This window comes from Neopsephotus bourkii, unplaced genomic scaffold (genome assembly GCF_033783945.1).
Source record: "Neopsephotus bourkii isolate Nb327-2 ecotype Australia unplaced genomic scaffold, CSIRO-AGI_Nbou_v1 NB_962, whole genome shotgun sequence".
NCBI classification, from domain to species: Eukaryota; Metazoa; Chordata; class Aves; order Psittaciformes; family Psittacidae; genus Neopsephotus; species Neopsephotus bourkii.
The window spans coordinates 3,946,832-3,966,006 of record NW_026901456.1 but is presented as its reverse complement, the minus strand read 5'-3'; the positions used below and the strand labels follow the sequence as shown (position 1 = coordinate 3,966,006).

At 38.2% G+C, this 19,175-nt stretch overlaps 2 protein-coding genes across 10 annotated transcripts in view; one reads left to right on the top strand and one right to left on the bottom strand.

Annotated features, from left to right (window-relative positions):
• Positions 1–19,175, top strand: part of CRYZL1 (crystallin zeta like 1) — a 165,729-nt gene that overhangs the window by 103,755 nt on the left and 42,799 nt on the right. The window lies entirely within an intron of this gene.
• ITSN1 (intersectin 1) overlaps positions 1–19,175 on the bottom strand; it is a 136,962-nt gene that overhangs the window by 97,402 nt on the left and 20,385 nt on the right. For 8 of the 9 annotated variants that reach the window (XM_061359050.1, XM_061359052.1, XM_061359051.1 and 5 more), the window contains exons 2-4: positions 8,141–8,200; positions 4,279–4,371; positions 2,126–2,189 (exon numbers count right to left, since the gene is read on the bottom strand). In XM_061359050.1, the coding sequence (XP_061215034.1) occupies positions 2,126–2,189; positions 4,279–4,371; positions 8,141–8,168 (185 nt within the window). In that variant the 5' untranslated portion in view covers positions 8,169–8,200. Of the gene's footprint in view, positions 1–2,125; positions 2,190–4,278; positions 4,372–8,140; positions 8,201–19,175 lie in introns of those variants that run through there. The other variant, XM_061359059.1, reaches the window with a different exon arrangement.

The following is a 19,175-nucleotide window of genomic DNA, read 5'->3' as shown; positions in this document are numbered from 1 at the left end:
AACACTTCTAAAACACCACATACACACACCTACGTATTTCTAGGATCAGAAAATTAATTTGAAGAGTTTCACAAGTTGCTATAACTCAAATAAGTTTCCTTCCTTAAAGACTGTTGTACCTCCCATTCTCTCCCACTAGTAATTATATTCTATCTTCCAAAAACAAAATAATAAATATATACATCTAGTCAAGGAATAAAGACTACAGACATCGAAGAAGTTTTATGCAGCTCATCTGTCTCAGAGATTTTGTGATCTTTACTCCAGAACTTCTCCCCACCCCCAGTTAAAATACTCATGGATCTATGTCCATGTTAATAGAGATTTAGATAGGCAACATCAGAGTACTGCTATTAATCCACAAAGCAAGTGTGCCCCTTTGAGATCTTACCCCTGGCGGCTAAGACAAACAATGATTCACATTTTTCTATGCAGTCTTGAGCATATTGTGATGTCCTCTGCAGCCTGCAAAGGACTTCTTGCCACTGAACAGTCTGACTTCTATTATTTCTGTGGGACAGCAGTAATCTATGGTAGGTTACAAACAAACATTCATTGATAGATCAAAAGAGTTAAATCATTCAAGTTGTGAAATAAAAGGAGGAGGTTCCTTTTTTTTATTTTCTATTTTTTATTTTTTATGTTTAAGAGGTCTTACTACCACTATACAACTGTTCTCCTACTTGGTTATTCTAAATATAACTAGGAATATATATAAGTGATCTAGATTTTTACTTAAATATTTACTTTTCTTACTTCAAAGATAACTGAAAAAGGGAAGGAGACAGTGAGAAAGGCACATCTACATACAGTTTTATGATTTATAAAGGCAGCATGAATAAGTTTGAGTTCAGCTTTATTTAAAAAATGTGCAAGTTCAGGTCTTGTCTCTATGACAACTATGGAACCAGTGGAATGATTCCCTCCCTCTCAAGAGGCTGAAAAACTGAATAATTCAGAGAGGAAGACATTTTTAATCAGACTATTTACAATCATTCAGTTTTGTTAACACCTATTTAAAGCTAACACCTATGGAACATTTTTTGAAGAAAGGATGCCTTGCTTAAGACAAAACTTTTTTCCTTGTTTAATTAAAAGGCAAGAGAAGTTCCAAAGGGACATTTGAACTTTCACTGCATCTAAGGCAAATAAGATAACGAGACCAGATTTGATATTTGTAAGATAAAGAGAATTTTAAAAGAAAATTAGCTATTTATTTAAAAGCCATGTAAACCCAGCAATGTAAACGCTATGTTTCCAAAGCAATTGTTTTTCTTGCAAGAAAAGAATTATTTTCTCTCTCCAGTCAGAGCAACATTCTGCCTTCAGAAATCTTTATTACATTAAAACATTTTTATAACTGTAACAGCCTACTTTTTCAAACAGTTAAAAATAGAGGAAAAGTTAACAAATTTGGCAAAAGCTGTCCATCCCTCTGCTGCTTTTTTTGAAATCCACAGTTTGACCAGCATTATTTCACTCTACCTAGCATTAAAGTCCTAGTAATAATATAATGAATGTAAATTATGAATAATCCATGCAAGTTCGCATGTCGAAGTCTGGCAGGGTCATATAATTTGGAGCAGAAAGAATTACAATCCTGAACGAAGAAACTGGCAGATTGTAGAAATGTGTGTGATGTGTAACATATAACACTGGAGATTCTGATCTGTCTAAACTCACCAAAGAATAGTAAAAATTTCAAGCTTTCAAGCTGTACCTCCAACCACAAGGGAAATAGTCTATGCCAGTCTTCGTTTTTGTAACAAATTTTGCAAGGTTTGCACAAGGTCTCCCAGTAGAAGATTTTTAATACTAGTTACTGTGCTTAGCAACTGTATTAGTACGGTTTTAATAAAGTTTAAAGCAAAAAGAGAGTTGCAAATCGCCAACTTCAAAAATCCCATTTGCAGAAGGATACCTGCTTCTAATAACTGAACTCGTAACTAAAAAATGCAGCTGAAACATACTACAAAACATTGCCTTGTAGACCTTTGGAATGCACACTGAACTAAATTGGTGATTTTAAACACCAGGCTGTGAAATAGTTACTGTCCTGGTCTGTACCAGTAAACTTCATTCTATGACATAAGTGCAATTCTCCCATCCCCTCCCATATACTCACCATATCTGTGCTAATACCGGTTGAGGTAACCCAGATTGAAAAAAAAAGTTTCTAGCTTGATCACCTATAAGATAAATAGGACATCATTTTAGAATATGCTAAAAATACCTGCAAGAAGAAAGAGGAAATCATGAGTCAAAAATATCTAAAACAGAAGCAACAGTAAAACCATAAATACTTAATGCTAGACATACATAACAGAGTACAAGACTTAAACTTCTGTTGTCACTTGCAAACCTACCAGATTATTTCCAGCAAGCATGTCCTGCTAAAGTCTGAAACAATCAGCACCACGTGAAGTCAACTGTGCATAAACATTTAGGGAAATGGGAAGCTCATGGTTCACAGTTCCCAACCTGTATTTATGGTTCTGTTTGCAGGAATCCTACGCCTTGTGAGAATAAGGAAATTTTTTATTCCAGGAAAGTATGTATCAATATAAACTCCATCTTAGATTTCTTTGGAAGTATAATGCCAGTCATCTAGCACAAACTAAATAAAGTGGTCTTTACCCTGATAAGCCACTATTAAAGAAAGCAATGGTGTGTTTCCAAGTCATTTTCCAACTATCAGTTAAAGTTGAGGATAGCAAAACAATTACAAAAGGATTAGGCATTTGGAAATAATGTGGTCTGTAAAGGAAATTCATAAACAGAACAGAAATGGCACTAAATATCCAAGGAATCAATAAAGCTGGTATTATTTTGTACCATATCTGTCATGTAACATTAGCAGAAACAAACTGTATACTTGGAGGCATGCTTGGCTGCGACAAGATGCTGCTAAGAATCTAATTCCAATTTCACACTCTGGAAATCTTCTGGATGGATCAGACAGTAAGAAAGGAAAAACACTTCTATACCTTTCACTTCAACTGAGCACCAGAGTTTAGATAGCTCTATAGCTCTAAAGAAACTTAAATGCAAAAAAAACAAACTAACAAAAAGTAGGCATCCTATTGCTTTTTAAACCAAAAACAAATCAGTGGTGTTCCATGAAAATTTAGTAGTATCAGTATAATTACTTTACTTGCAGCTTTGCTTCCCACAACTTCATTTTATTTTGCAATTTAGAATTTTTAAAAAGGTGATTCATGCTGATTTCACTTGTTTAAACAATCAGTTTCTGAAACAGACTTCAGTTAAATCAATACACCCTTATTTATAGAGTTATTAACCTATCAGTGTGTTAGCATGGTGGATTGCCCCCAAGCAGAAACTAAGCACCCAGTCACTCACTTCCTTCCCCCAGCAGGATGGGGAAGAGAATAGGGAGAGCAGAAGTGAGAAAATTCAGAAAACTAGTTGGCCTCAATAAAGACAGTTTCATAAGTGAAAGAGTGAAAAACAACAAACCAAGACATGATGCAAAGGTAATTACTCACCACCTTCCTCAAGCTCAGCCTCTGAGCAATCGCTACCTTGGAAGACAACAGCCCCCCTTCTCAGTTTTTGCTGAGTATGGTGGTATGGCATAGCCCTTCAGTCAGTTGAGATCAGCTGTCCCTGCTCTTTCTCCTTCCCAGCTCCTTGACATCCCCAGCCTACTCACTGAGTGCGGAGTAAGAAATTGTGAAAGCCTTGAGGCTTTGCAAACACTGTTCAGCTATAGCCAAAACGTCCAAGAGACAGCACCATACAGGCTGCTGTGAGGGAAGTTATCTCCATCTCAGGCAGACTCAGCACAGTGAGCTAATTCACTGAGCACGTCAAAAGCACTATAAATATCACCAGGCATCAGGGTGATTCCACATCCTAAATTCCAACTCTACAGCTCATAAGTATCAGCTAGCTCTACACAATAGAACTGCTTTACAGAGCAGTTGTAGAATTATAAATAATTATAAATCATTTTAATCCTACTCACAGAAAAATTAAGTGGCATAAACCAGGTATATAGCTGGTAAGTGTCAGAAAAACACCAGAAAATATCAGAAAAGATGGGGTTGATGTGACAAAGCATCAGAAAAATTGGATATAAATTTTTCATTTAGGCAACATTCTCAATTTATGCAATTTTTCGTTTTAAAAGCAAGATCTGCCCAATTCTATAAATTTGTATGCCCAAATATCTCCCAGGCAACTCTCTCCATATTTAGGCTCATTAGTTAAGACTTTATTAAATGAAATTAGAAGTGAAAACTATTTCATTACCAGTGATAAATCCAGATGTTGGTTTCAGGCTGTGGAACTGCTGATCGTGTTTAGCTCTCTCCTCCACAGTAATAGCCCAGATATCCAGGTTGCCTAGTTCAAAAGAAATGGAAAAATAAAATTAAGAAACATTATCTAAAAACTACTCTATTTGTATTTCTGAGTGTAATTATATTATAATGGACTTCTGAAAACAACAGAAGCTGCACACAGAAGCCATTCATCCAAAGCCTATAGTTGAAAGCTCTATGAATCCTTAAATAGCCAGTTAGGACTTAGGAACTTACCAGAACTTTGTGTTACCAAATGAAGATGACTGCTGAGCACTGACTCATTTACCTGGATCATTCAAAAATTAAAGTTACAACCAGGCTACTTAAAGTGCAATCAAACTTACAAATGGGCTATTAAAAGACAACATCAGCACACCAGAGGATATAATGCAGATAGTTCCTAACACTAGATATTTAGGGGGCTGCAGATCATTTGCTTCTCAGAGCATGCACAGCTGAAATGCAAGTTCTTCTAACTGAAAAGATTCCTCAAATAATCAGTTGTGTACTACATGGTTTTGTACTATTGTAAGAGAAGAACTCTCCTTACTTCTCTAGGAAAAGTGTGATTCAACCAGATAGTAAAGATTTCTCATGGGCAACAACAGCACAGGAAAGTGTGCTCCTCATTCTTCTGAGAATAAGAAATCTGAGTAAAAATATGTTACACAGACAGATTCTTCACATCACACTCATAAATTAGAGGTGAATATTTAGTTTACATTAAGATGCACTACCCTTCCCCAGTGCAATGCTTTCTCTATTTTTGCAACAGTTTCTCTCCTCTCTCTCCTCTTGCAGACTTTTCACTTCTATTCTCCAGATGATTTGTACTCAGAGCAAACATATTTCAACTTCCACTGGAGACCTCCAGGCCTCCAATGAGATCTCTAACACTGTGTTTCAGGTGTCTCTCAACGATTTCTAACAAGTACAAATCCTGGTTTTAACATCTCTACAAGTACATTGCACCAGTGTATCTTCCTGTAACTCCTACACTATAGGAATGTAGTGATATGAAAGCATCCAGTTAATAGAATCACTGTTTTATTGAAGTAATAGTAAACGATAAAATGCAGACTTGCAGAAAAATACAGAGGAGATTCAGCATTCACTCTGCCTCAGCACTAAATTCTCAGAGATTAAATTTCAGGTAATAAGGTCCACAAGCATTTACAGCAAGTATTTTAAACTACTTCAAGAATACAGTAAGACAATATAATAAGTAATATAACTCCTTGCAGAACCAGACTCAGCAGTTATGAAGAACATGAGAATTCCCTGTCTCCTGAATTACTGCTGTTTAAAATCTACTTTCATGTGGCGAAATGTACTTTGGAGAGAAACGAAAGTTGACAAGGGAAAGAAAAACATTCCTTTAAATAGTAGATTTCATTAACAGAAGAAAAACTATATTCTTGGTAAAAAATTATCATCTCAGTTTCAGGTAATCTATGTATTTCTAGAAGCAGACAGGCTAATAATATCTAATTCAATGAAAGGCTGTATTAAGATTAGTCCAAAACTTCAAGAATGTTAGCGATTAAGCTCACAGAAACACTGTAAACAGATTTCATGGCTGTGCTCCCTGTGGGGATGGAACAGGATTCTTCTTTGTATATGAACATCCTAAAGGACGACAATTCAGGTAAGCAATTATCTCCCGCATCTTCTCATGAACTGGCTCATTCAAAAATTAGTTACAACTCTTGACAGGAGGAAAGGAATAGTGTTAAGACTTTATGACCAATATGCAGACTGAGCCAACAAGAAGTAGATGAACAACTCTCCCTGTATTGGAAATGACTGCTCCTGCCCAAGATCCTGAGGCTGGATGTGGCAGAAAGAGGAAGAATTTCTTTATAAAGCAGAAAGACAAAAAAACCCAAACGAAGAAACCAATATGAAATTTGCAATGATTTACTGGCTCGCTCTCCCTCAATTTGAGGTATGCACGACTCCAATACCAAAAAACCCCAATCAAATCTCTACTGCCAAACAATGAAATACCTCAAACAAAGCTATTCCCATCCTTCTGCAAAGATGTCAGTAAAACACAAACCTAAAAACCCTTATGGCATGAGGTAACTAAAAATGTATTCTATTAACTATTTTACCAACAAATTTTGTTGATTTGTTCTCTGGAGTCTCTGTAACTGGAACACATGCATAATTGTCAATATTTACTCCTCCAGATAGAGATTCAGTTGGTATTGAAACAGTAAATCTCCTCTAGGATATCTACTGTGGGAAACAAATATCAAAGGAGCCAATGTTAAACCAAGCAAGCCTAATAGCTTCTCTTCAGTAAAAAAACCACGGCTGGCATCTCTGCCATTGCCTTATTTCCATCTTCTGTTATTTGAGGAAACAATAAGAGCTATGGGAGGACATGTGGCAAGATCTTACTAAGCCATCGTTCATGGTTTCAGATCCTGGATACCAATACAGAGGTTGTTTGGCTTTTCAGTACATTTGGGTACAAAGAAGGCAGTCATCAGACCACAAAATTGACTCATAAGCAAGCTGTTCTCCATGCAACAGAAGCCTCTAACCATCTTTTCTTTTACATGGCTTAGCAATCCCCTAATCTGCAAAAGAGAAGCAGTGGGCTCTCATATGAAATGAGCACTTTCTTCTCCTGGACAAATCAACAGAAGGTCAGGCACATTTCTCCCAACAATTACAAAAATCCAACCACGCTTTTTATTTTATTAGTCATCCTTAAAAGTAGCCATGTTCTGGAATATAAATGAATCACCCAATTTAAAAATTATGTGCTATGCTCTTTCCATACACAAGCTGACTTGAAAGATTCTTTAAAAAGAAAGGAAGTGAACTAAAACAAAAAAACATCATTACCGGTATTCACAAGGAGAGGGATATCAGATATTGCACATTTGGAGTGAGGCCTCTCCCAAGATGGAGACTGCATAAATCTCCTCTCCATCTTGTTTGATGACTACAGGTAACAGAAAATGCTGCATTCTCTAAAGGATGATAAATTTCCCCATAAAAACTGGAATTTTCTTTACACCATTTGTTTCCCCTCACAACATTCTTAGACTTTTGCTGTCATTCTGCTAAGAGGAGGTATGATGCTACTTGGTAGATTTGGTTCAAGTATTAATATCATAACACATTCCCCTCACACTGCACTATAAATTAAAGCTACTCCAGAAACTACATTAGCCCATGCTTATTTCAGCTTCCTATTTGTAGAGCAGTCTGATGCACTACACCTAGGCCCTTCCTGGATTTTTCAGAAGACTGAAGTTTGAGATATTCTACCTTCCTCTATTATAAATGGAGAGCTAAAAAAAAACACAGCACATTTGTTGTAATCTAAACATGGGTTTAGGGACAATGAGGAAAAGAAATTTGAAGTGATAGTATCCATAGATATCCACAGTACTTTTTAGTAACTAAAAAGTTCAGGAATCCTCAAACGAAAACGCATTTCCACTTCTTAGTCATAATTAGTGCAGAATGAGGCTATGTCCTACTGTCAGTGGCTGAGTGGCCTGGACCTACCTGCCCTGCAGTTACAAACTACAGGACTGTAATGGATCAATGCACAAAAAGGGATATAGCACAGCTTTTCTGTTTGACTCTTTTGAGATGCCTCTACAAAATTGTATGTTTTCTCTAATGGGTCTGCATAAACATCACAAATCAGACAAACTATCATCTCAGAAATATACTCCACAAACAGGAACACTTCCATAGAGAACATATTCAGAAAGCAGCAGATTTATGCAGAGTTTTTGTGTATCAGAATAGTTCAGAATACACTATAAGCAACTTACCCCCAAAAGGTGTTGGAAACTGAGCCATGGTTCTGTAAGTTTTAGCTTGTTAAGAGACACCTGAAAGAGAAAAACCAAACAGGTAATCAATTACAGTATCCTCCATTTTCAATATATTTTCTGTACTACCATATAATTAACTAATACAGCAAAAATAAAGGCAATGAAGAAGTAGGAGCACTTAAATACTATCTGCAAGAACTGTTACAAGAGAAATGTCTGATTTTTTTGTACCATGCTATGCATCCATGAGTGAGCTTTCATACTAGCAAACAGCTACATTTCAGTTCTGTTCCAAGAATGCCCTCAAAAAACAATCTTCACTTACAAATTATCAGTGGTGTAGTAAAGAAGAGAGTTAAGTCATCCACAACAGACAAGATCTCAGCAACACTGCTCAAGGCTATGTTACTTTACAGCAAGTTAGAGCTCTGCTCATACTTAAGAGCAAAATTGGCTCTATTTCCAGCTGTTGAAAACATACAACATTGGCAGTGATCTGGTTTTTATTCCTGACAGAAAAATTCATGAAATGCACCATCTTGCTTGGATTTCCTTTGTTTTAAATAAAGTACATTAAAAACTGAAACTAGATTTCAAGACTGCTTTACCCCGAACTAGCCCACAAATTTAATAAGTACGTCCCCATGAACAAAGTGCTAAAGGTGACATGGCAAGCAAAAATGCATTGGTTGGTGGGAGATATTCTTAAGACTGCTTGCTTTTCAAATGAAAGTAATCTACACAGTCTAGAAATTTAATCCTTAAAGAAAAAAGGAAAAACATTTTTCTTACTCTACACAAAGACTGACATGAACTGCCTGAGCCAAGAGGACAATAGCTAGCAATGGAGCCACAAAACAATACAAAAGCAGCCTCTTGTCCTACTAGATTCCACTCATGTTTTCCAGGCAACAGGAAAAAAGCAAAAGGAAACAATCAGAAGGAGAATAATTTAGACTGTTTGAACAGCAGCAGAAATTTATCAATATCACTAAGAAAAGGAACTAACTTGCATGAACGATTTCCTTTTGTCTGAATTTCTTGTTCGCTCCCCTCCCCATGCACCCTTCCCACATACTCTTTTGGCTTCCAACTTAGGGACCTACTATATACATACATACCACAGATGTCACTGCAGAAAAACCCACATCACTTTTATAAGCCAGTCTCCCCATCAGTTGTAATTGAGGGAACTATGAGAAAAAAGCTATTTTTTTTTTCTCATAACTTGGCAGAGCAGCCAAGCGTGGTACATGGCTCAGAAACCTTCTCCCAAATGCCAGGTAACACAGCCGATGCTAATTCCATGCTCAGCAAGCATTATCTCAAAAGTTTAAAACCACATGCAAACTGATACAGTATTTTCAGAATAAGCTATTTCAGTAGTATGGTTCTTCCAAAAGCACTTCTCAAGTGCTAGATGACCAGCACTTTAATCTCAGCTTATGTTTTCTTACTGTACTCTGTTAAAGGCAATGGCTCTATTATGTTTCTATTTGTTAAACCTGAAAGCAAATCCTAGGGAAGGAGAAAAAAAAGAAGGGAAAAAAAAGAAAAAAGAAAAAAAGAGAAAGGAAGAGTTTCCTGAACTTCCACACATGCACCATGGAATCTTACAGCACAGGCAGTTTTTACACTTGAGTGTTAAAAAGGTAACAGGAGAGAGACTGGCAGAGCACAGATTCTCTTCCTACTTCAATTTCCCAGAGTTTGCAGAAGGACAGGGAAAGCATCCAGGGCAGCCACAGGAGGACAAGAGACTTGAAAAGGAGAACTAAAAGGCAGGTTGGGGAAGGGATGGGGATGGGTAGTGCTTGTTTTGGGTTTGTTTGGGGTTTTTTTCGAAGATAAGAAAACTTAAGTATTGTAAATACTGGGACAGAAGAGTGAATAAAAAGATTAAGTGTTCAGCCACTTAAGGGAAGATACACCTCCACAGATTACTGCTCCAAATAAACTGGTAGTTTATTCCTCCTTTACCTTGAACCCATCAGAAAGAGGTGAGAGAGTGGGAATTCTCAAGACTAGCCCTGTGCTGGATGCCAAAGAAAGCATAAAACCATTCCAAAGAGCTTCTGGAGAGAAAGAAGGGGAGTGGGGGGGGAGGAGAGGAGGAGAATGGGGTTAGCAGCAGAAACTACATTAAATAGTGATAGGTAAAATGGGGAAAAGGAGAAGAAGGTTGTTTAAACTTGAGAGACTGAAAAAGAAAATTAAATAAACTGCCGACAGACACCCAGGAGAAAGCAAACAGAGGGAGAGAAAGATCAGCATACTCCAGGAAGAGAGCAATTTAAGTTTGCTGTTTATTGCCAATATCACACCCAACTTCCACAACCAGAGGTTTCATTTTACATGCTCAAGGTGACAGAGTAAGCCTTAACTCTGTAGGAATCAAGCTTCACAACTGTGTACAGTTGATTTCAAAAGCTCAGGGTTTGTTACATAGGAAAATGAAGGTTAAAAGACACCAGGAATTTCAAAGCATTCCAATACTCAGTTCATAGGTTTCTGCTCAAGTATAAAAAAGCTGGACAACCTGCCCTGTGAGGAAGCCTGAAGGAGTTAGGTCTTTTCTCCTTGGAGGAGGCTCAAGGGGTACCTCATTATAGTGTTCCAGTACTTAAACAGTGGTTACAAACAGGACAGAGGCTCTCAAGACAGAGGGCAATGGGTACAAGTTGCACTATGAAAGGTTTCTTCTCGATACAATAATAAAATTTTTTACAGTGAGATCAATCATTGGAACAACCTCCTCAAGGATGTGACAGAGTGCCTGTCACTGGAGGTTTTCAATATGTGGTTGGACAGGGTGCTAGATAATCTCTTCTAGGCTCCTGCTCCCATGAAAGGTCAGACCAGATAGTCTTTCAAGGTCTATTCTGCTCCAGGCTGTTCTATGATTCTGGGTTTAGGGGATGGTAGACCAGGTACTATTTCTGAAAAAAAAAAAAATAATCTGGCATAGTCATTTTATTATAAATTACCATACACTTGCAAATTATGGTAATACAAACACAAGCACTTTGCAACATTATTCTGAAATAGTAACAAGCTGTTCTAGATCTGCATTTCTTGTACCCTAATCTCTACTGGTTACAGTAACAGTGTTACTCCTCTGACTTTCTTCCTCCTCCTGACACCCCCAAAAAGAGAGAACACATGGTGGCACAAAGCAAAAATTATGCAGGAACCACCTGACCAGAAAGCTAACCAAAAAAAGCAATAATTTCTAACTAACTACTGATACTTGTATTAGTGGGAATTTAGGTATCTCAGCAATTTGAACTCTGACAGATTCCTTCGACATTGACAAATGAGTTCAGAAATTATTCAAACAGGAAGAAGGAGAGACAATAAGAGGAACCATAACTGCACTGTCAGTCAACCGTATGCATTTTCCTTAGAAAGCCAGCCCCAAACTCTTACCATAAGCAAAATTATGCTAGTAATGAACTGTTTAGTACAGTCCATCAAATAGTCTATTTTCCACAAGAATCAGAAGATACAATGGATATTTTACACTATCTTAGAAAGGACAATTAAGAACATCGACTTCACCAAAAAAAAAATAGCTTATGCCATCACTGCACTGAGACTTGACAGACGGATCCAACATTAAACACTTCTTTCTAACATACAACACTTGGCTATGAAAACCACACAAAATAAACCACTAAACACTACAATCATTCACAAGTTCTGTATTTCCCAGTTCTCCAAAAAAGGCAGACACACCAGCTTTCAAATTCACAGTGTGGTACCAACAGCAACCATATTGCACACCCTTTCCCCACAAAGAGCTGCTCAGAACAAGAGCTGTTTGTGCTCTCAGGTCAGTGAACGCAGCATATTGAACAAATGATGTTCCCATCGATCAATAACTTGCAAATGTAAACAAGACCCATTATAGACATCTGCTGTCTGTAATTCTTTTCTGCACAGGATTATTACACTACATTGTTATGAGCAGGCAGAAAGGATGCTGGTTGTGAGCATTTTTTTTTGTTTCACTCAACACCTACTGTGTTCAGCTGTTTTACCTCTCTGCTACTTGTAAATTTAAGTACTGATGTCTTACCTAAGTGTTTACCATGAAAAAATGATCAGGTTGAAAACAACTGCAGTAACAACACTTATGTGTAGAAGTCAGACGTGTATGAAAATTTCTTCCACTACATATTATATAAGGCTCAAAACTTCATTATATTTTCTATTTCAAGTTACCTGTGCTCTTCTAAGGACGTGTTTACAAAGAAATCTATAATAAAGCCATAGGAGGTATAAACTAAGAGCAATTTCGCTATTTCAGTGCTACGTGTCTTTATATAGACAAGTTTCACATGAAAATGAACTCCCCCCCCAAATGCATCATAGCATTTCTATCCCTAAATAATCATTCACAAGATAATTTGGGCATGCAGTTCAAGAATTAATTCCTGAGGCAACTTATCGGTCACCTTCTTCCTCCTGCAGGAAAAAAAAGAAATAAAACCAACCAGATAAAACCCCCACATCCTTCACAAGAATTCCAAATTATGACAAAACCCCCAAAGCAGGATGCCACGTGAAAGTATCACAGACTAACAGCAGTTTTTGTTGGTTTCCCATGTTACATGGGAAAGTCTGTAGTATTAAAGCATTTTAGATAAATGTTGGAAAATGAAAACAGTTTGAGATATTAAGTTTGATTCTTCTCTTTGGAGATCAGATCATTAATAGGGCTCCAGTTTCAGACAAACATTTCAGAGTTTCTGCTCTTTACAGGAATGGCTTCTAACTGTAAAAACCTACACAAATGCTAAGTTTGCTAAGTTCTACTGTTTCTCCTTTTTTCTTTCCTTTTTCTCTTTTTCTTTTTTTTTCTTTTTTTTTGCCAATTACCCAAAGCTAGTCAGTGTTGCAAGCACCTTTCATACCTGTGGCAATGATCAGACTGTGAAGGTCGCTTCTGCATTCACAGTATCTATCTGCTGCTACGGGAAAAGGATACCCTGATCACAAAGGAAGAAAAGTCACTATGAACCGGCCATGCAGGCAACAGGTGTAGTAGCGAGACACCCTTCCCTTTCCTCCTGATGAAGTCAGAATTCAGCTCAAGAGTCTAACAAATAAAGAATTCCTTACTTCCTAAAACCAGGAACAATGGAGACATTTATCAACCTAATGCTGACATTTATCAACAAGTATAGTGGAAGCCCCAGACAAACAATAAAAATGGTGTTTCTAATGTACAACAAGTTTGCAAGCACTTAAGGACACTGTTTATTTTCCTGACATATCACTGTCACTTAATCTTGCTCAGTCACGTAAGCTTTAAGTGTTTCTGCAGGAAAGACTTCCACAGCTACTTTCACAGGAACTACCAGGGTTTTGTCTGTTCTTGCTGAAAACTATGTAAGGGACATACTGTCCAAAACACATTTTATTACTTCAAGACCTTAGAGCCAAAGTTCAAGAGGAAGGTTATTAAGAACATTCTTGGTGAAATCGCATCTATACTGCTCAAAATTCTCAGACAAGGTCCAGACAACAGACTTTTTTGCAACCCAGATTAATAGCTGGGTTGCTCTTTTCCACAATTTGTCTTTCCTTAAAGTAAAATTGTCTTTTCCTTAAAAGTACGGAGTTTCCCAGGCTATACTAGCTTATACACTTCTGGAAGAAAGTATTTCTAATTTCTTTAACTGACATCTAAATTTATTATTAGTAATTATTAATTTAATCTGAGCAAGGTGCTCAGAATTTATCTTTAACAAACATATAAGATTATTTCTTCAGGAGACTTCAGAGATTAATACGTTGAAAATTTAGTCCTTTTCTTCCAATACATGAGAAGCAATTAGATAACTAGTCACTGGCATTAATATTACCCTTCTGAAGCAAATGAGAATGACAATCCTCTTTTCAAAGCTGGGAAAACTATAGCAGTAAAACATTCTAATTCATGGTAAAAGTTAGTAGTGTAACTTGGTACAGAAACCTAATTCAGTGTGATTATGAACCACAAAAACATATATTTTACACATGGGTATTACAAGCAGAACAGAAATTAAACTGTAAGGTTGAAAATGAGAAAAGAACTGGAGATCTTCCAGTGTCATTACATTCTGAATCTTCATCCACATAAGAAATGTTGCTGATGACTACGTATCACCTGCAGTACTCAAACAGCTCCCAAGCATTATAGTTAAAATATTACAGGATAGTACAGGCTACATAACCAAAGCAAAAGTCCTTCCCTTAAGGAGTTCCCAGTTTAATCAAATGGAATTAACTTTAGGAGGAAAGCAAGCAAAGGCTGCAATGATAAGATCACTTTGTTGTATAGTCTAGCTAGCACAATTTGAATGGCTGTTTCTAATCTTGTATATACATGGGCTGGTTTTAATCTTGACAGCATTTCACCCAGTAATTCCAGTACTGGGTGAACTGTAGCTGAATCACAGTATCTTTTTAAAGAGACAGCTGGCTTCCATTTTAAAAGTTTTCACATGATGGAAAATCCACTGCACCATTCAACTGTTTCTAAAACCCTTAATAAGAAATAAGTACCTTGATTTATTTTCACTTTAATATTTGTTGACTTCACTCTGAACCACCAGACCTTATAAAATATGAATTCTTACTTTTCAGAATGAACTTTCACTAGTTCCTTAGCACTCACAACTTCCATTTTCTCTTTCTAGTTGTCTTCACCTACAGAGGTGTAGTAATAAACCATTTTGTTTGTTTGTTTGCTTGCTTTTGGAGGTGTTCTTTGGTTAAAAAGCTTCACTAACACAATTGCAGTTGGCAAGTTCTGACTCCTCCCCCTAAAAAACAAATTCTGAAACTAAACTTCTGAAACAAGAATTAGGAGTTAGGAATACATGCCACATCTGCAAGACAGCCTTAACAGCAGGCTGGCATTAACTTCCAGAATGATTCAGTAAGGAGGACAAGGAATGCATGATATCACTGCTAGATACAAAAGTGTTGTATTCTCTTGACCCTCAAAGTCTGTTTTGTTTCACAAATATGAACTTGAGCAGTGATCTCAACTGCCAGTAAGTCATGGCTTAGAGTTATACTGAATGCTAATAAAACGGGATAAAGCAGATTGGTTCTGCTATTTACATTACATAAAATTAAGTCAGTCATGCTTTATTTCAGAACTGTTAATCTGGCTGTCTCCATGGCTCAAGGATCACTAAGCAATGGCACTTACAAGATACACTGGGAACAAAAGAGAAAAGTGGCCAAAGCCTGGAGAGCAGCCTTAGTCAAAAGAAAGCAAATTGAATGCTCTGTAATACCTAAGTGCTAGTCTTATGTCACCTGTATATTAGCGTATTATTCTAAGAGGCTGATAGTCATGTCACACCTTTAACTGAGCCACTGTTAACCTTTCAACTCCAGCTTTTCAAAGTAGAGCACAGCTGTTTTCAAAGCCCAGTGTAGCACTGGATCACTTCTATTTCACTGGGCATTTTCCCTTATTAGATTTGTAATCTCTCCAGTCCACAAAACAAGTACCTTTGTTTCTTCCTTCAATGCCTCAGCAAGAAATAGTCACCTACAGAATAACGATTATGGTTTTGGTTTGGTTTCTTCTTTGGGTTTTTTTTTATCCCCCTCCAGATTTTCCTTATTCCTACATCAACTACCACATCAAAACTGCTCCCACTCTCCATTGGGTCACCTCCTGTAGTAACATGGACACTGCTGTATTACTTGCAAGTCAAGACGATAACGTAAATGTATCAGAGGTAAATACCTGGTATATACCAGCTGGTATATTTCTTCCCCCACTTTCCTACAGATTCCCACTACACAGTTGTACATGAACTCTCCCATGTTTCATCATGTTGTTCCAGCATTAGTCCAGTGTTTCTGCCTTCTCAAAGCATCATTTATCATTGCTGCTCACCTCTACTGCAGCTAAAGCCACCCAAACCACAAGGACTGTATTTTTCATACCCCTGTCTGAGCTCGGAAATGGAGATTGTGGATCCAAGAACTGTGTTTTCAGACACAGGACTGAAAAGCTAAGAATTACAGTCACAGTTTAGATCCCTGTTTCTGAGTAGGCCAACACAACTGTCTGTAACATTAGACAGATAACAACCAAAGGACTCATAACACAGCCTGATGTTCTTAGAGGAATGCAGACAGCCAAAGGAATACATCAGACCCATCAAGTCTTTGTTGAACAGCAGTGGTGGTCTTCCACCCCAAGATTTCATTACTTGTAGGACTAACCCAAGCTCACACACAAATCTGCATTCTTACCTGAACTTATAGAATCATAGAACATTTAGGGCTGGAAAGGACCTTAAGATCATCTAGCTCCAACCCCCTTGCCGTGGGCAGGGACACCTCACACCAGACCATGTCACCCAAGGCTCTGTCCAACCTGGACCTGAACACTGCCAGGGATGGATCATTTATCACTTCTTTGGACAACCTGTTCTAGTGCCTCATCACCCTCACAGTAAAGACCTCTGTCCTTATATCTAGCCTAAACTTCCCCTGTTTAAGTTTAAAACCATTATTCCTTGTCCTATCACTATAGTTCCTGATGAAGGGCCCTTCTCCAGCATCCTTGTAGGCCCCCTTCAGATATTGATAGCTAATCATTTGAAAAAAGAACAATGAAAAAGTCAAAAAGAAAATCAGATGTTCAGAGTTCTTTCACTTCACATTCTCCATCGCTGCTCCAGAGTAACACTTATGCTGGGAGGAAGTGTAAGAAGGAAGAAAAAGCACAGAGTCAGCACAAGTGCAAGTCGAGAGAGTTCAGGACCTTGTGTCCACTTCCTTTCCTCTTCTCCGAGGAAAGACTATAAGATAAAAGGTCTAGTAGGGCAGAGATAGGACAGTCAGCAATTTTAGAGAAGGCACAGATGACTCTGTCCTTTGAACTACTCCAGTGCAGGTCCATTTCTCCTCCGTAAGTACCTCCTCTTCTGAACTTTTAGAGGAAAAGGGATCACCAGTTACATAAATGCAGTGGTACAGCAAAAGCAGATACAGGTCAAGCAGATTTTCAAAACAGTGCTTAATAGAAGGAATTATTCAGCATCTGCCAAGCCTTATCAGTATCTCAGCAGTTGTGTCAGACCACATCACTACTGACTGAAGTAGCCACCATCTCCCACCCATGTACTTTCTGTAATGAATTTCTTCAAAGCTCTGCCTTCCTAGCTCTTCTGCATGACATTAGGAGCACTTCCAAGAACAGACATGTATTATTTAGACAAGTATTCCTGTTATTCACCTTCCTTCTGGTCACACTTAACCTGTTGTTCAGGCACAGGTTGATAGCAGTTATTCTCTGTGGCAAACTCCTCCATTTTTTTCCCTCTAATTAGCCATATTGAGTTCCTTGAGAATGTCAGTTCAAGAACTCTGATCTCAGGGTAAAACTCTCAGAGAGAGACCTTGTAAAATATACAAGCATACCTTGAACCTGCTCTGAACATGCGTAGAACCCCTAAGAGATGTTGAACCTCCCTGCACTTCACCAAGAGAAAAGACTCCCCCCAAACCAGTGAAGATGAGTGGCAGACTCACTTGTTGGGTTTGTTTTCAGAAAAAAAACAACAAAAAACTGCAAAAAGGAATCACCTATCAGTGAATTGCCCAACACCACTGGGCAGTATATTGTGAGAGAAGCTTGTTCTTTGGGGCAAGAACAAAACAGGCATTAAAACAAACCCTGAAAATCAGAATGCTCTCCTAACTTTATTTTGGAAATTACCTTTTTCTTCCATAACAGAGCTTCCCAGAGAAAGGAGACACATAAACACTCTGCAAAAAGTTACAGTTTCAGCTGTGGGGGTTATACTTAGCAAGAGCTTAACAAAATTTTCAAGATTTACTTATGAGGAGTCTCATGTTGTTCTAAGAGCACCTTATTGACCTATAAAGCTACTGATGCAGCACATGCAAGGAAACTCTCTGTTCTGTGACACTAACACACAGGTACAGTCCTGATCTCACCACTGCAAGGTGACTGAATGCATTAATGTACAATGCAGTGATTCAAGTACTGCATTCACCCCAATTATCTGACGCTTTTGATTTCATCACAAGCAACACCATAATCTACACAATAAAAAGTATATAGCTATAAAAATACATGTAGCACAAGCTTCATATGTGTGGGTTATGAGAAGTGCAGGTGTCCCAGTGCCAGCAGTGGGGAACTGCAGAGGCTCCTCTCTGAGGCTCCAACAGACCCACCGCAGGGCAAAACTGAGGCCCTCAGCCAAGACGGTGATGTCTCAGGGAAAGTGTGTATAAGAAAGGGCAAAACGCTGCCCAGCACTGAGGGGAAAAATGGGAGAAACAGCCCTACAAGCACCCACATGAAAGGAAGAGGTGCTCCAGGGATCCCCTGCAGCCCTTGGAGAGGGCTAGTTGAATTAGGCCATCGCCCTGCAACCTATGGAAAGGCCACAACAGAGCAGACATCCATACTGCAGCCCATGGAAGACCCCTGAAGGACTGCAGTCTGTGGAGAGAACCCATGCTGAAGCAGGAAGAAGAGGCAGAAAGGAGCTGTTACGGACTGACCACAGCCTCTATTCCCCTCCTCTTGTGCTGCTTGGGGCATGACAGAGGCAGAGGAGTCAGAAATGAAGCAATAAAATTGAGCCTGGGATAAAAGAGGGGATAAAGGTGTTGTTTCAATTTGTCTTTGTTTCTCACTAGCCAAACCTATTTTAACTGGTGATAAATTAATTTTTCCCAAGCCAAGATTGTTTTGTCCATGACTGTAATTGTTCTGTAATTTCCCTGTCTTTATCCCAACCCACAGGCTTTTTCACCTCATCTTCTCCCTCTGTACTGTTGAGGAGGGCAGTGAGTAAGCAGTTGGATGGGCATCTGGCAGCCACCTAAGGTCAACACATGACACTATGCTAACTTTACTTGAAAAAAAAGAGCATTCCATCTGTAGATGATCCTGATCCGTCAGGAAATTTAGAAACTACACAGGAAATGCCATAGAACTAGAAAAAGCATGAACAGACAAAACTATTCT